Source organism: Xiphophorus couchianus, chromosome 6 (genome assembly GCF_001444195.1).
Source record: "Xiphophorus couchianus chromosome 6, X_couchianus-1.0, whole genome shotgun sequence".
NCBI lineage: Eukaryota > Metazoa > Chordata > Actinopteri > Cyprinodontiformes > Poeciliidae > Xiphophorus > Xiphophorus couchianus.
This window is the reverse complement of record NC_040233.1, coordinates 17219782-17238705: the sequence shown is the minus strand read 5'-3', so window position 1 is coordinate 17238705 and position 18924 is coordinate 17219782. Positions and strand designations below refer to the sequence as shown.

At 35.6% G+C, this 18924-nt stretch overlaps 1 protein-coding gene across 1 annotated transcript in view; it reads right to left on the bottom strand.

Annotated features, from left to right (window-relative positions):
- Window positions 1–886: 886 nt before the first annotated feature.
- The window catches only part of sntg1 (syntrophin, gamma 1), a 59988-nt gene continuing 41950 nt past the window's right edge, over window positions 887–18924 (bottom strand). Inside the window, exons 13-19 of the mRNA XM_028019460.1 lie at window positions 17970–18008; window positions 14020–14136; window positions 12352–12423; window positions 11752–11904; window positions 11543–11635; window positions 3991–4101; window positions 887–3286 (exon numbers count right to left, since the gene is read on the bottom strand). Of these exons, the coding sequence (XP_027875261.1) occupies window positions 3104–3286; window positions 3991–4101; window positions 11543–11635; window positions 11752–11904; window positions 12352–12423; window positions 14020–14136; window positions 17970–18008 (768 nt within the window). The 3' untranslated portion in view covers window positions 887–3103. The remainder of the gene's footprint in view (window positions 3287–3990; window positions 4102–11542; window positions 11636–11751; window positions 11905–12351; window positions 12424–14019; window positions 14137–17969; window positions 18009–18924) is intronic.

The following is an 18924-nucleotide window of genomic DNA, read 5'->3' as shown; positions in this document are numbered from 1 at the left end:
ACCACAGCATGATGCAGCCACTACCATGTTACATTGTAGGGATTGTAGTACGAAAAAGTTGATCAGACCAGAGCACATCCTTTCTACTTCTGAAGCTAACTGAATGCACTTGATTTTATTCACGGTATCATAGTGTAAAGGGATATTTTCACTTCACACTTATGCACTTGAATTCCAACAAAGCACATTCAAATTTGTGGTTATGTGGAAAAAGTTCACAAAAAGTGTGGAAAAAGTTCAAACGACATAAATATTTTGCCATGGGATTGTATTTGAGCAAAGTAAATTCACTCATGACTGAGCCGTGATACAAAAGTTCTCATTTATTGATTTATTTCACTGCATATCTGTTATTAAAACATCTGCAAAAAAAAAAAAAATAAAGTCAACCTTACCCTCTAGGATCCTGTGTGGCACGGTTATTTCTTATCAAGATTGTTTTTAAAGCACAAAAGCATCACACAGACTTTCTTTGCATAGACTGCACCACCGTCGCTTTCCATCAGACGCCTTAACAAGGCTGCACAGCACGAAAACACTTTGACCCCTTTTAATTTGCTATCCTCCAGAGTTTCTCTTACCCAGGGGCCTCCTCCTCTGTAAATAGGAGGTAAGAGTGTGAATAATTACTTTAATTGACCTGAACCCTTTGTGATTATGATAGTTTAGCTGCCACTCTGCAGCATTTACAAACAGTTTGAAACAGAGACAGGTTGAAGGTGTAACTGAAAGCATTTTAAGCTAGAATATTGGATATTTCTGTTTTCCTCCTGACCATTTTTCATTAATGTAATATTTACAGGGTAATCTCAAGCAACGATAAAAAATACAACATGGCTGATTTTATACTTGTAACTGGTTCAAAGAGTAAATGACAAAGAGAGCATCAGTGTATGAGCTTTTTATCTCTGGCACGCAACAAATATTTAATACCTTAATGCCAAGTAATAGTGACAGTCCTTCAGGTTATGCTTATAGTTATCCGAGTTTATTCAAATGTCAGTGTTTATTTACATAATTGCTTTGAGAAGAGATATTATAAACATAAATTGGTTCTTTTTGTTGTTTGTTTGTCCAATTGAGGCTGTTTAATGATGAACCTGGTGTTCAAAGTCATCTTCTTTATCCACCAACAAAATAAACAGCAATAGACTTTCAGCCAACCTGTTCAGTGACCCAAAAACAGATGTAAATGGTAAAATGGTAAATGGACTGAACTTATGTAGCGCTTTTTCAATCATTTTGACCACTCAAAGTGCTTTACACTAGAGTCACATTCACCCATTCGCACTCACCAACGCTCACACATTTATACACCGATACGCAGATCGGTACATGTGTTTGTACTTCACAATGCTGAGTGTCAGGCAAGGACAACACAAGAAACAACCTAAAACATACATTTCTCTCACCAGCAATGTTGCTTTTTAGTTATAGGTGGACTCTAAACTGAGGTAAATAAATCTGACTTTAAATGAGTCTTGAATTACACTGTCCATTTAAAAACACAAAAACACTTAAAATGAGTGTAAACTCTTCCTATAATCCAGTCAAGGCTTTTTTTTTTTCTCCAAATAAGTCTACATGTTTTAGAAAAAAGTGCTTTTTCATATTGTTAACTCCAGAGGCTAGATGCATAAATCATGTGTGCACACACCCCTGCATATGCACACACACACAAATAAACCATACATATGCCTTCAACTACTTATGCTATGAGAATATTGAGCCGTATTTTTCAGACCACTTATTCAGCGAGTAATTTCAGTCCAATAGAATAAAGCAAAAATGAAAAAAACGTGGAGAAAATTTATCATGATTGTAAAAGGTTTTACTGGACATAAATGAGAACTAACTATCTGAATACTATACTATACTGTGTGTATATATTGCAAATAGAGGGCTTTCATTATTCATAGTACAAAAAAGGAGTTCTTTCTTAATTATTAAGATTTCTGCAATAAAACTGAGAAAAGTCCCCTCAGAAAAGATTATTTAGTGATAATGTGTTATTTGCCTCAATATTTGAAAATAAGACTTTTTATGTCATCATATGAATTTAACAAAGGTATTATGTTCGATACATTTAGTTGTTTTGACATAAAAAGATTTACTTTCTTGAGATAACTTTAAATAAGTTTGCAATCATGAAACAAAAGCAAACAAAGAACATAATACGGACAGATTTCTAAATGTGAAAATGCCCCATTAAAGATCATTGAACTAGTGTGGTACCAAACTGAAGTGTCATGATAGCGAACAATGAAACTAGGAGTATGAAAATAACCATTTGCACCACAAACAGTTAGTTAGCTCAAGATAAAAGAATATTCAGCCTGTAATCTACAGAAAATCACATTTAAATTAATAATAAAAGCAAGTAAATCCATTATTTCAAGGAAATGCATGTTGTTTTTGAGGGACAAAGAAATAAAAATGGTTTGGTTTTCTTAAGACAAACAAATATTCAACTTGTGACTTTGGAAAAAAAATCACATCCAAATTAGCTTGCAGACTAAGATAAGGCTGTTATCCCAAGAGAAAATCCCACCTTATTATCCCCAGATTTAAAAAAAAGAGTCAGTTTGTGATGTTAAGAAAATCCCATGCTAATTAATAATCTTAAGTAAATTTGTACTTAGCTTCCATGAAAATGAAGGATTTGGAAGTCTAGAGAAAGTAATTCATATGCTTTTATGAGTACAAACCCATACAGCCATGAGTGTGCACATCTTTATGCATCTAGCCCAAGATTTTCAGTGAAGTTTCACAGAAAAAAGACAAACTACTGAGGGAAATTACCAGCAATTTCTGTTTGATGTGATAATAATGTGGTTTTCTGAGGCTTGAAAGAAAGACAAAAACCCATTTCATGTTCATCGAGTTGCTCTCAGAAGGTTTTTAAAGAAGAGGTTCAAAGTCAGGTCCAAAGTAATTCCTGAAGTCTTCAGAGATATCAAGTGTAATACTCACAAGGAGGTCTTTTATTCTACTAAAGCGTCCAGCTATCCGCAACACACTTATAGCCTTGATCCACGTTCAGCTGTCCGATGTCTGAGGCGATTCTGGTCTTTTAAAAGAAGTCCGGAGACAGCAGCACCTGTCAAGTGGTGTATTTCAGTTTTGGAGTCTGTGAGTTACAAGAGAGGCTAGACAGCGAAGGAATCCCAGCAGTCGTAGCGCTGCCCTGGCTCTCCACAAACACTGGGTCCAGACAAGCAACTTTGGCAGCAAAGAAAGCGTGAATACAGTGAAGAACAGCAAAGAGGTTTGAGAACTCCAGCTCCTAAACGAAAGCAGAAAATCAAACACTTACAGTTAAAACCAGATATTTACACAAACTGTATAAAAGACCCCAAAGACTTGTTTTGCCTCAGTGTAATGAAATTAAATTGCTTTTTTTTTTTTTTACTTTTAGGTCAGTTAGGAACAGAAAAATTATTTTCCAAGAGCTCAATGTCAGAATAATAACAAGGACTTGACAAAGACATCCACAATTTTCTCACAATAGTTTGGTGGAGACTTGGACTATTCCTGCGGACAAAACTGGTGCGACTAAGTGAAGTTCGTAGGCCACCAAGCACCTTTTCTGCCTACAAACTTTTAATGGGACTGAGCAGGGTCCCATTTAGGGTTTTGTGATGATCACTCTACAAAACACCAAGTTCAATCATCTGATTATTCTATCAGTAATTTTAATGTATGTAAGTGCCAAATTTTTAAAAAAGTCATTAATAAATTATCTGAAAATTTCCATTATGTTGTTATATATTTAGGAATAAAAAGAAACATTTAGGTAATCTTAAAAAAATCTAAAATGGGAAAAACATTTTCTCTGATTTAGTGTCAACAAGGAGAAAATGCCTTTTTAAATAAGGCATATACTGTATACTGTTAGTTTTTAAATAAACTAGATAGTTTATTTAAAAACAAACTATTTTTAGTTTGTTTCATGGTTCAATTTGTATAATCCTGTAAAACCAGACTCACCTTTGCTTCAATAGACTTGGATTCTGGATTTTGGAATAAAAATTTGATCTTGCTCTTTCCGTCGTCGGATGATCCTTTTAGCTGGGAGAATTTGTATCTCCACAGTACTGCCTGAAATGACAAGAAAAAGAAAACTAAATCTCCATATTAACTACAATTCAATTACAATTCAATTCTCGAGTCACTTTTTTCATAAATTATAAATGATAAAATCCTCAAGGAGCTGATTGGAAATGAGGCACATCAGCAGATTAGTCAAGTACAATCCATTGTGAGAGATGAATGTGCTGTTGCTGCCAGTGGAAAAAATGTGAGAAGTCGCAGCACAATTTAATATGAAGTAGCGCTTCGGTGACTCAATTAGTGCTAAAATCAGTAAACAAAAGCTTCCCAGTGAGTCAGTTTTCAGGCTCCTCAGGTGGACAGTGAGCTGTACTTTCCACATGACTATGTCACAGTGTGCGTACGCTGTTGGACAGTGAAAACTGCTTCTGGGACTGTAGGAATAACTGACAATTTGGTTAAATGTGGTCTGAAAAATTATGCTTTAACGCGACATGTCTGTTAGATGTTTTTTAAAACCGGCTTTCTTGTAAAAATCTACAGCGGGTAATAACCAAGCATAATCAGAGAGCATCAGAAGTGTCACCTCATTTATTTTGCCTTTGAAATTCATTCATGCTAATCTTGTCAGAGGTAATGACAGAGTATTATCTTGTCCTCAATGCCAATCACAGGAACTTTATCAGGAAGATTTAGAAGGTGATGCTCTAAAATGGCAGTCATCTGCAGCGCTCAACTTATTGCAGCAGTGGAACTACAGCTTTGAGTTCAAAGCTGTAGCTTTTCATTATCTTTATTTTATGCTACAGACTAATTTTTTTAAGTCTGTTAGCTGCTATTTTTTCATGCATGTAGGAGGGATCTTGAATGCAAGTTCAACATGTTTTCATAGGATTCGTTTTAATATCGAATCCTTGCTTATATGTACAGTTCTTCTATCAAATGACGTTTGTGCTTCAGCTATGATATTGCATGGCAACAAACCATCTTTATATTAACCTGGCATATCAGTAGCATTACCATACTCTTTTTTTGTAAACAAGGAATGGACCACAAGAGAGATCTGGATATGCTGTTCTTCTGAATTTGAAAATACCAGCATAAGAAAGAAAAATAATCAATTTCATCACCTGTAGCAGTCACCCCAGTGCTATATTCATGTATCTGCCACCAATACTGGATTATTTAGCAGAAACTTGTCTGCAGTACAGCATCACTTCTTAATAACAACAATAAAGCACTCATATTATATTTAAATATTTTTAAACTAGTTTTACATCAAGTGAAGGCAGGGCAGCGTTCCCCACACAGCACATTTCATTTTCAGGGAAATTTTAAATGCTAACTAAAAGCCACTCCCCCACTGTTTTTGATATTACCCTCTTGAAGACCCCTGTAGTGACACTGCTTTTCTCTATTAAAAAGACAAGTGGCACAATTTTTTAAGGTTTCCAAAAGTGAGAAATTCACACTAAAATAGAGCTCACTTTTTGCAAAGTCTTATTTGTGTTGCAGCAGAGCTATAAAGCTTCACCATGAAAACTACAATGTTTTTCTTTAGGTAGAAGCAGAAATTTATTTATTTCTCACAAATATCTGTACTGGTGATTTTAAAAACAACACTCAGGGTTTTTGCCCTGGTGTTTTAAAAAAGTTTTAGTATAATGTTATCACCTGAAGCAAGAGGAAGGCTGGAATTCTTCTGGGAAGAAGAATAAATATATAAAACCAAAACCAAACAATTTAGTCAAAACAGACATTTGAGAATAATGAGCAGAATAACATATCAAAAAGTAAAGAGAGTCCCAGTGAAAGGCAAGGTTTTGAAAATCTAAATTTACAAATAATTGGAAAAAAATCTACTGAATAAGTATCCTGGCTCAAAATCCATTATGGCAGCATATAGTAGAAGACATTATGATAATCAGGACTAAAACTGTCATTCTGCACTTCTCATGGTTTATCTAATCACATCACTGACTCATGTTTAAACTTCTGTTGTCGAACATGATGCATATTCAATGTATATAATGTAGAGTATTTCACCACTACACCACCTTGTCACGGAGGAACAGAAAGTTGTATTGTTTCTTTACTCAGAATTTAAACCTGCTTAAGTGTGACTTTTGACCTGAGACAAAAGAAAATGGACGTAATGTCACATGAGTTTAAATGAATGGACTTGATATTTCTCGCTTTCCTCTTGATTTTGGTATAAAATTCTCCAGTTGGTCTACAAATTTTGAGACACAATTTAAACAATGGTAAAATAATCTTTCATTGTTTCTCTGTTTTACTGTGTCACAAAGTTTGGCATCAGAAGGCCCAAAAAGCATAAATCATATGTGATGACATTTTAAGTTTTAAATCCAAACCATAAAATCGAATAATAATTAAGTAGATTACAAACACAGAATACTGAAGGAAAAAGATACAACTGCAATCTTCACCCCACACTTTGATGTGCTTGGCTGATCACTGGCTTGGCAGGCTCTGCTTCCCGAGGGAAAAGAACACACATTTGATTGGCAGAAACAAATTCATTACTGCGTGAGATCACATTCACCTTAGGATCCATCTATCTTTACAGGCTCCAAGCTATTCTTTTGAAGCCAACACAAAGACTACGATCAGTCAGCATCCTATAGTAGCAGCTAGTTGCGAGCTGAATCAACAATGTTAGCTTGTATTTGCAGAGTGACTGTGAGCAGGGTCTGCAAATTTAATTTATGTATTCTCAAGATCTAGAAAAACACAAGAAAAGAAAATAAACATCCATGTCTGAGAAATTGGAATTTGAAATTATAGCATGAGAGAAGCAGGAACCCTGTGTTGTTATCCCTAAATCCTCTGGTCAGCTCAGGTTCTGCTATTAGTTTGACACACTTCACGTTTTCCAAAGGGTGTAATAAATCAAGAGTGTACCTTGGTTGGTTTAAACATTTAACAGAAATTTACAAACAAAAACTGTCATGTCTGAAGTTAAATCAGAAAAAAAAAATATTTCTATTTGCTAAAATGACTGAAAAGATCTTAGAACTCTATTTATTAATATCGTTAAAATGAGATATTTACATACTATTATTATCCTGAGTTGTCTGTGTGTTGTGCGTCTTGTTTAGGATCCCTCCTTTATTTCTGCATCTTAAATCTTAGCATTTCAGTTTTCTCTTTGTTAGTTCTTTTCTGGCTGTATTTTCATTTGTACATTTAGATTGAGGCATCTTAAATGAGTGTTTCTTATTGTTAACTGTTTATGATAGTTTCGGGTTTTCTCCCCTGAAGTTTTATGGTCTCCCATTTCTCCTGCTCTTTTTATCTTCCTCCCTCAGCGTGCCAGCTTGCATCTCAGCACAGCTGTTCTCAATCACCTAGTTCTCCTCTGCGTGCTTACTCTCTCAGCTGTTCTCATTTCCATCTGATTAGGCTTTTAGGTTGCATTGTCATTTCTACCTTTGCCTCAGTAGCTTCCAATCTTTGTTGTTTTGCCGTTGCTTTCTGTTGTTCAGAGTTGCTCATCTGTGGCATGTATCTGGTTCCCTGCAGACCGTCTCTGTAAGTGTTTTTGTTTTTTAATTAGCATGCATATTATGACTATGCCCAGTTTTTGTCTGCAATTTTGTCCAACCTATACAACACCAAGCATACTACATTTCCTCGACATTTTGTAGCATTGCCTTTGAACTATATGACTTGGGTCAAATGTTTCGGATTTTTCTTCCACAAGTTTCTCACAACAGTCTCCTAGAGTTCTGGCTCATTTCTCCAGACAGAACCAATGGAACTAAATCAGCCTAGCTCTTACACATCTTTTCAGATCTGTCTACAAATTCTCTATCGGACTGAAATTAGGGATTTGTGGTGACCATGCCAAAACATTGACTTCATTGTCCTTAAACACTTCAAGGACAACAACCATAGCCACTTTGGCTTTATTGGATTATTGCCCAATTAGAACAAAAATCTATGCCCAAGTTTTACCTTCCTAGTTGATGTTTTTAGATGTTGCATTAATATTTCCACATAATGTTATTTCCTCATAATGTCATCTATTTTATGAAATGAAATAGTTTCTCCTGAAGAAAAACAGGATGATGCTGCTGACATACTTCACAGTTGGGAAGGTGTTTCCTGATATATGTGTCTACTTTTTTCTCCTAATGTAACTGTGCTCATTATAGCCATTAAGTTTTGTCCGGTTTTAACTTCATTCGGTATATGTAAACCTCTAGTTTCAACTGTATCAATAATAAAACACTTATTTTTAAGCTATGCAGGACAGTGTGGAGAATCAACTGCTGATATTCTGTGCTCTAGTGTTTTCTTATGTCTAAAGAGTCTGCAGTGTCCAAATGGAAGACAAGAAGTAAACAAAAATCTCAATCACAACAAATGCAATCTGTGATGGCTATCACTGGAAAATTTATATTTATCATAAAATTGTACAAAAAAAAATCTGGATTTTATGTTTACTAATCACATGAAAAATTATGCTTGACAATTATACCAGAAGTAGCCACTTCAATATTGGAGTAAAAACTTCCACTGACAACACTGTATGCTACTTCAAAGAAGAAAAGTCAAGCCAGAACAAAACACTTAAGAAATTTACTATCCTGCTAATATTCTTTTGGGGAACATTTTATTCTGATATTAATGTGGATGTATCTAATTCCTAAGACAATGCACTACAATAAATGTTGAAGAGCTCCAGGAGGTCTAAAGAGTACAACTAATTAGATGCAGTCTAAGGACCCCCCAGGTCCCCGTCACATTTACTATCCATGGGTCTCACCAGAGGAAAGCAGAACCACAGAAGGGCCACCCTGAAGTCAAGGATCTACTGCTCTCATCTCACTGCCAGACACCCCCAGATTCCCCAGTCTGTCAAAATGGCTTAAGCAACATGATGCTATATTACACTATTTTAGCAGGGAGGTTATTACTTTTTATAGTATGTACTGATTCTTTTCATTTTTTTAAAGAGAAAAGCTGTAAAGGTTTTGTTAAAGTAGCCTAACACCGATTGAATCATTTTTGATGTCAGTGTTCTCATGTTGAGCACCATGTAGATTTTAGCAATGCATTTTTTTTCCCATTTGTACAGCATTTAAAATGTACAAACAGAATTCTACAGTCATCATATACCTTACCAGTTACATCTTGCTATGACCAGACGGGAATTCTTTTGTCTTGAGAACTATCTTAATTCTCAAGGACATAGATTCAACAAGGTGTTTTATAACATTGCTGAGATTTTGCACTATGTTGACATGTTGACATCATATGCTATAGATTTACAAAGCAAGTCTCCCTGCGCCCTGCTGGGTTGAGATCTGGTTACTGTGAAGGCCATTGGAGGACATTACATGTTCAAGAATCTATATCTATATGTATAGGGAGTCCCTCACTCATGCAAGCATGTTATCAGGAGCGAGATGTGAGTTTATTGAAGACCAACTCTAAGTATTGGGTCAGGAATATATGAGAATAAATTATAAGTCTATGCATAATTGTGTCAGTGCGTTGTCTGAACATAGTATTTCTTAGTCAACGAGAGAGCAGCATTTTGAGGCTGCCTGCTGAAACTAAAGCATGGGTAAAATAAATAAAATGCTTGTTATCTTTCCTAACTTTGTAGCAATAAAGGATTTTGTATTAACTTTACATCCAACTCAAAGTCGGTATTGTCTGAATACAATGCCACAGTTTAGCACATAACTTCATTGAGCTGTTCTAGTTTACATATTTTATGCAACACATTACACAGTAAGTACCATATGCATGCATTGATTCATCCGCCCACTCGCTTTGTGTTCATCTTTTAAAGGTCAGAGATGAGCTTACTTGATTCTCATGTGTGTGAGCACAGAAGAGGACCACAGACATGAGAGGAAAAACTCCAAACAAAAGCACTGGCAGAGAGATGGTGGTGGAGATTAACCATAAATATTTTATCCAGTGTTATCTTTGCTTTGTATGTTGTCCATGTGGAAACAGTACTGTAGAGATGGAATAAGATCTGACTGTATTTTGAACCCGCAGATTACAGATCTGTTTGACAAACAGTTACATTTTGGTTGGTTTCTGTCAGAAACCAGCATGCTTGTCAAATTTGCCAAAAGCAGTTTTTAATTATGGAATAATCCCACTCACATTGTCTGCTACTGCAGTTTACATATGGATTGTGCTTGGTGAATTTCTCTCTATAAACAATACTCTGGCGACATTATTGTCATGCTTGGGGGACATTGTTGCCATGTACTGCTGGAATTAGGGCCAAAATCTTAGAGAACAATATGGCAGTGCTTGTATCCCTCTCATCAACATAATGTGCACCAGTGGAGTAGTATGCATGCCTGTGAGACTTGGGGAAAGGCCAAAATGAACTGTACGCTGCAGTAAGAGGTTTTAGCTGGGAGGGGTTCAGCCGTCAAAACAAATGAACTCACAACTTCTAAAATGCACAGTGAGCAGAATAAGTTAGCAGCAGCACAAAAAAAATTCAGCTGAGGCGTCATGATTTGTTCCATCCAACTGTATGCAACACAGGGAGGAGAGCACTCCTCCATATTTGAATGGATAACAGAGGATTCCTATGCCCTAACATAGAAGTTGGCCAACTGTATGACCGGATACTCACCGCTCAGAAGAGGCAGAATCTAAAGTTTCTAACTTTTTTTACCGATCAGTGAACACCATCTATGTAAGCGCTACTGGGTCGTGTTGAAATTAATAATCACCAGTGTGGAAGGTTTTGCTGTGAGAAGACAACTTGATTTTTTCAATATCACAGAGGTTTCTGGTAAATTAGAAAATATTTGCTTTCTTTTAGAAAAGGTCCAATAGCTCTATATGTAATACAGAGACTTGTTTGTATGTTAAGCTCACCACATGCAAACCATACCAATAACGCTTATTAAGAGAATATGCTAAGATGGTTTAGAATGTAAACTTATTTTGTCTTTGTCTAAAAAACAGAGCTGTGTAACACTGACTGCTCCCCATTTCCCACACATAGCATGATGTTTCCTCCAGTCCTAATTCATCACAATAGAATGCTTGAAGGTCATTTATAGTAAAAAATTTAAATAACCTAAAACGTAACAGCAAATCATAGCTTTCTTGCATAGGACAAGTTATTTTCTAGTCTTATAGAAAAAAATGCAAAAAAAAATTATATATGGAATAATCTGTCTTGTAAATTATATATACTTAAATACTTTTTACAGCGACAGCTCTCTGTCATGGTCTGAGTAAATTATTTTACTACAAACATTTTAATGTGAAGACTTTTCAGTTTGTGCAAAAACTAGACAGCAAAAGTTTGTAGAACTGCAATAAATAGCCAATATCACCATCAGCAGGTCAGAACTTGACAAAACTATTGATATGAAAAATATATACATGAATCCAACTTTGCAATGCTGAGAAATGAACTGATAAATAGAGACGCTGAAGGGATAAGAGAGGATTGTCATGAACTTGCCTTTGAAGCAGCATCGAAGCACACAAATCCCATGCTGAAGTCAACTGTAAGTCCCATGAGGTGGCTCTCCATTATGCAAGCATATGTTTTACACTGCAGAACAGCAAGAGACAATGTTACAACAGTTACAGATGCCTCGAGAGTATTATCAGTTTTTTGTGCTAAAACAACTGCTGAAACAGCCTGAGACTGTTAAATAAAAACCAGACCTGTATCCTCTCCACCTCCAGAAACGTGGCCATCTGAAAAGCCTTTTCCCAGATCAGCAGTTCACACTCCAGCTCTACGCTGAAGAACATGTCCTCCCCACTCTCTGTCTGAACACTGAAGCAGTGTCTCCTTTTGTCCAAAAGGTCACTGTCCTAAGATAACACAGAGCGAGCTGACAGATAAGACAACAGCAGCACAGTTCGCGGACAGGCGTTACTAACTTTAATAATCATAATCTAATGTGTCGTCTCACAGCTTTCTATAAACTAAATTGCAATTTAAGTTCAGCAGCCTACAGATAATTGCATTTGTGAATCTATATCTAACTATTCAAAATCCGTTTCTAGATAATGAGTGGCAGATAAATTCTCACCATCAAATTCAAAGTGACCTGAAACCTGCATAGAATAATAACTACAAGCCTTGAGTCTGTCTGTGGAACAGCAAGAATACATGCAAATGTACTGTATAAGTGAGTCATATGAGAGCATCCCTCAGATTCACTTTTGCTGCTTAATATTCTCCTGGTGTACTCTGTTTGAGATCCGCTGCTCTAAATGCTTGGGGAATTGAGTAAAAAAAAAAAGAGACTGTGATACCTTTAAAATTTTGCACATTATTTCATACACGGTAAAGCTTTTCTCTGCTCTGGTCCAGTCCCACGTCGTCACCTGAAAACAGCACATGAATGTTGTTTGATTTAAGAAAAGTCTCAATGGAGAGGAATAAAAAGATCAGGAACTGTGCCTAAGAGGAAACACAGCATGTGTTTTTTTTTTTTTTTTTCCAACGGGTATTACTTGGGAATACTTTTTACATACAGAAAAAACAACTATTTACAGAACAATGCCCAGAGCTTTTACTAGTAACATGTCAAATCCAAAGGACTGGAACATTACAGTATTTCCTTGCTGATTGATTGATGTACCCAATAACTTGCAAATAGAGTTTTTCCCATTTTCAATGTATTTGATTGAGATTTTCTGATACAAGTAATGCATTTTTGTGAAGCAGAAGGAAAATTATACTAATCTCAAATCTAAACGTATTTCCACAGGGAGAGCCTGTGAAGAGCAATTTTCAAGTCTTGCCACAGACTCTCAGTTGGATTAAGTTGGCTCCTGCTGTGTTGGATGGAAAACCTCTACCCCAGTCTCAAACGTCTAAGAGGTTTACTTGCAGGTTTGCCCTGTATGTTGCTCCATCTATCTTCCTATCAACTCTGATCAGCTTCCCTGTCTCGCTGAAGATGGTACTCCAGAAGGACAATTCATTGTAAGTTCAGGGTGATGTGCTGTGCTAGTTATTCACCACATAGTATTTTGAATGTAGGCCACATTGTTCCTTTATGATGTTGTCTGACAAGGAACCTTGTTCTATGTCTCAGCTGTGTTCTCTACATGGGTTGGGGAAAATTGTTAATGGAACATCATATGGCTTTCTTTCAATAATAGCTTACTTTTTTTTCAAAATAACTACAATATTAACAGTAGTAATGGGTTTCTGTAGCTTCTTCAGAGTCACCAAGGCCTTCTTTTACATGCACACAAGTAGAGTGTATATAAGACTTCTTGAAGCAGTTGGTTGAAGTGGATTTTATGGGATTTAAGGATGTCATTCTACAGGGGGTCTGAATCGACTCTCTGCTTTTCAGATTTATATTTTCCTTCTACTTCACCAGTATGTGAATCCCAATAAAATTTATGGTTGTAATGTGACAAAACTCGAAAACGTCAATGCGGTATAAATATTTTTCAAACCCATTGTAACCTTTCAAATTGCAGTTACATCCTCCCACATGAAGGAAACCATAAATCCCAGATAACTAGTTTGGATTAATAACAAAACATGTCCTGACTTTTGAACATGCAGGCTCTCATGTTCCCTCATCCACTCACATTAGCATATTCCATTTATATCAGCACAATCACCATCAGCAGGCAATTTCAGTTATCTATCAATCTCTTGCCATCAACAGGCCCATTGACAGCTTATCCCTCTCATCATAATAACCCAAATAGCTGCCAGAATGTAAACACATTAAATGATCATCATCAATCAAGACAAAGATCAATGCACCACAAATGATTATAAGTGAGCTGCTTCCTGTTTCTTAAACAGGGAAGCATTTTTTTCCCCTTTCCTGAACAATAGATTAGCATTAAATGAAAATGAAATATCCCTTCCTGAGGAGCAGAAAGCATCAATCCAAAACAGGAGTTTGTTCTGATGAAATAGAAATTAAAGTGATACAAGAGAATGCTTACGGGAGGAGCTGTGAACTTGAAGAGTGAGGAACCCCTCAGAGCGAGGAACTTTGGTGAGTACATCCTGTCCTGAACAGAGTCCTGCTCCTTCTCATCGACCCAGCCCATGTAGATAATCTGTCAAATAAAGCAAACAGCATTGTACTTTACAAAGTGAAATAAAAATCAACTGGAATTAAAAATTAGCTTAAAGATGGTAAAAATGTTATATTTTTAGCCATGAAATAAGAAAGATGATATAACTATGTTCACCAAATAATCATAAGAACATTTCAACTGTGAATATTTGGCACTAAATCCAGCTTTGCAAAGCAGTGAAGTAAAGTGCCTGGAAAATGAGGGATTTTGCAACTGTAGAAACTATTTTTGAGCTTCCTTTGTCTTTATGAGCCTGTAGAAAAGAGTTTTTGTGTAAAGATTCTAATTTTTACCTCAGAAAACAGAAATCTACCTATATTCTGGCATGTGAAAATTTTGGCACAGTCTTCAAACCCCAAACTGACTCAGCAGTGACAGGTTAGTATTGTACTTTTTCAGAAATTGCACAGAAGACGGACAACTAACTATTTAGTTTGTTTTGGTTTTAGAGAAGACTGAAAAGGGCCTCATTATGAGATTCGCTAAACATTTAAGCTTTAAGTGAGACTACGGTACGTAAGATTGGCTGTATAAAAATATGGAGATCAGTGGGTGGTATTAATGACACAATGGAGAACGTGTTTCAAAATTCAAGTTGTAAAATAACGAATAAAAATGGAGGAGAAGACCTTTTAAAATTTAAAAATAATAAAAATATAAATAAAGATTTTCCTGCAGAGAAATAAAAACACGTCAGCATGACTAGAACATAAAATGGTAGAAATCTACGCATTTTAAACATTTGCTTTGTTTAGACCCCCATTTCACTTGGAGTGCTCCTCACACCAAATGACAGATTGAACTTTATTATTCTAGATATTATGTTAGGTGATGGTCAATGTTTCAGGCTTCAGCACATATGATTTAAATAGCTGATTAGCAGGCTTTTGCTGAACTGCAATTCTCTGAATCCGGTGTGTTAAAGCAGGGAAACATCTAAAACATGCAGGATAGTCTTGAGGACCAGGGTAATTTAGCATACTGAAAAAAGTCAAATAAAATACGAAAATTTGAGACCCAACAAGAAGACAAGTCATTTTAAATACAACCCTTCTGTGTTTCAATTTGTTGCTACTTTGTACATAATTTAAACAGTTCCCTCAAATAAATATTTCTCTGACATCCTTACTTTCACTAGTATTTACACACTTATTTTCCAACTTTATTCATACTGGCAGCATAAAGGTTAAATTACATGTTTTCACGCCTAATTTATGGAACGTTTTCATCCAAAAACATGACAAGTTTTCATTTTTGGATACCTTTGACAGTATTTAATGATTTATGTTACGGTAAAAAGAGGCATCCCAAACCCCTAAGGATCAAACGATATCCCTAATGTGTCAAAAATCATACATACTTAACAAGTCAGAATTTGGCTTTATTTATTATTAACGTTTAACTCAGAAGTGCCACATTTCATACATAGTTAAACAAGAATTTTAGATTCATGCTGAAAATACCAGGACAAATCTTTGTGTGTCAAATCAGGATAGGACAAAACATCTTCTTTTGCTGGTGAAGTTTTATCATGACATCTTTCAGTTGGAGATCTTATTCTTTCATTTATGTAAAACTAGGCAGAAAAATCTAAATCGGAGTGTTGCACACAGATGGCTGAAGTTGTTTTAGGCAAAGTAAAGTGCAATTAAACTGTTTAGTGGTCAGTCCCTGTTAACAGGGCTGTTGTCCCTACTATTTCAAGTCAAAATAGTGGATAGGGAAATAAATCTGCATGGTGTACCACATGATGTCCATTTGTCTAAAGTCCTGAAATTGATAAACTGACAGCATCTAAAAATGTGCTGCATCATCTTGATGGTCCAACTAGAAAGAAAATGCACCAAATCTATAAGTAAAATTACAATTCTTTATAAGAATTATAAACTCTGGCACATGTTTACTGTCATTTCTTCCTGATGGTACATACCTGGGAATAAAATAAGCTTTTTTTCCCCTGATAGATTTCTTCAGTTTTTGATATTTATTCCACCTAAATGTTTCAGATCATCTAACAAGTTCTAATATTAGACAAAGATAAGGCACATACAGTTTCATTTGCTGTATGTTTCATATGCCTAGCCAAGTGTGAAAAAGTCTTGATGATTCCCAGACTCTTGGGGAAAATATTCTATAGACTGACATTAAATTTGGATGTGATCGCTCCAAGGTTTTTCAGCTTGAAGTTGATATTTGTTTGAGTTAAAGTCTCCACAACATGCGAACAGGCTGTCAAAAGTCCCGTCACCCTGTTTGAAATAGACCTGCAAGCTGCTAAACGACCCTAAACGCTTCCATATCCGGTTCCTCCTCCTCCTCATTAGTAAAAGTATGCCAAAGGCTTTCATCTGACAACTTGACAGAAACATTCTGAGTTTCAGTTTGAAGCTGAAAAAAAATTAAAATAAAATAAAATAAATAAAATCACAAGCTGCTTCCCTCATTTATTTATTTTTTTGTTTTCACAAAGGCCCTAAAATCAAGGACTGGTTTTATTCACAATATATTGAAAATGTGTGAGAAAAGTCAAATAATTTTGGCTTTAACAAAAACAGTTCTCACGCAACTATCCTTATTTCTTCATCTAAAAACATGGAATAGGGAAAAGTTTAAACATCTAAATTCCTCTAAAGAGAGGTGAGATTTAAGATTTTCAAAAATAGGAAGGTTAGGACATGTGTCAATATTCTTCAGAGGAAGGACAAATTTGTTTTAAATATGAAGTATATTTGAAACGTCTTTTAAGGTTTCATCAGGTTTAAAATCTATATTTTTTAAGAATACAAGGTAAAATCTTCTCACAGTCATATAGGAAATGTTACATACAAATGTGTAGAAGGATAATGATATCTTGGTAAAGGTGTTAAAAAGTCTTGAAAGAAATGGTTTTTTTTTTTTAAATGCAGTAGAATAATCTTCCACTGAATTTCTTTAGAAAAAATCCAAACTTTATTTTGAGCCTTTTTACTCATTTGGGGGAAAAAATTGCATGGCACAAAATAATTGTTTTGAATAGAACCACCAACGTCAATTGTTGGTACCTCTGGTCTTAAAAACTCTGTAAAAATTTTATACAGAGGCAGGAATCTTTGACTGTTGCTTTCTGTGGATTCTTTAAAAATCCTCCAGTTTGGAGTTCATGCTTATGCTTTTTTTATGCTTTCGCCCAGTGACCTAAAATTCCAATGCATTGTTGCATTTCTTTATTGGTGAAGACAGAGGAGTTTTTTGTCTTTCTCAATGTAAAAATACAAACCAATACGAAAATAACACTGATTTAGGAGAACACCAGAATAAACTAAGAAACTAACTACTAGGAAATGAAGTTATATAGTAACAGCCCCACCAGACGATAATGAATAGAGGTATGAATGGACAAGAATAGGGCAAGACCTTTTCTTGATTTACAAAACAACAAAGTGAAAAGATTTGTGACACTCTGTAATTTTCCATTGTGAACTATTATCTTAAATTTGCATGGCTGCTATTTTTTTTTTTATTGTGAGGCAGAAGCTGCAGTAAATAAGCAGAAAGCCCTTGATGCATGTTTGATTTTCTCCATTTAGACTGAAGGTTGACATGATGAGTTAACTGACTGAAAGCACTTAAGTTGTTTTCTGATCATCTCCCAGTGGATGGACTTAAATGATGCAAGCACTTCCCATGTGCTGTAATAGCTGGCAATTCAGCCTTGTGTAACTCCTCTGACATACAGAATGGCTCAGAATTACCTCACTTTTAATGCCGGCTAAAGCACAAACATTAAAGATATGTAAAATAAAGTATGTTGGATAATTAATAGAAGAGCTCACCTGCTGGTTTACTGGAAAATTCCTGTTAATCTTCTTCACCTGCAAAATTTAACAGTAGTATCAATACCCACAGTAACATTTGTCACAAAAATTTTAAAGACCCTATGTGCAAAGAAAAAAGTGCAAAGACCCTATGTGCAAAGAAAAAAGTAAACATTACAGAGGCAACATATTAACCCCACATATTGAAGGAGAACTCAATTTATTCAAAGCATGCAAATTTCAAAATGAGATAGATCCAGCCATTTCCATGAGGTCCTGAGGCTCTTCCTAAAAAAAAAAATCAATTTAAAAAAATCAATTCTCTCTCTGGTAATAAAAGCAGAGAGAGCAGTCAGGCTTCAAATTAAAACCCTGTGTTCAGATCACAGGTATCACTCGCAACTAATCCACAGCTACACCATCAATATAACTCTTTCTTAGAAGCAGAGCACCAAATTAAGATGTCCATTCCCAAGTCCATCCTCCTACAGAGAGAACAAGCCAGAGGAGTGAGCAAATGTTAAACGATACTAAAGTTTGGGGAGCAGAGAGAAGAAAAGCTATGTTTTTATTTCAGCAGAGAAACTGTGAAGGGGGAAACGAGACTGATGTGAGCTGGGTGCAAAGATATGGGAACAGTGACAGCAGGTTTTCTCAGATTCAGCTCTAGGGTCTTTAGGCCGGAGGTTTGTGAAGCTTTAACTCAAATCAGGAGAGACTTATAGGTTCACTTCTAAACTTCTAAACTCAAAATCAATAATCCACCTCTTTCTGTTTCTAAAAATATAGACAGGAAACCATATCTGAAATACTTTGGCCTCTGCAAGAATGTAAAGAGAAATAAATGTGTGATCAATTTATTTAATCTGTTACTGGTAACAAATTGTGTTGGTTCGTAGTCTATTTGGTTAGTAAATATTATTTAAATGTTCCCGACTATGTTTTTTCTTGAAATTGTCTTAGTTTATGACTT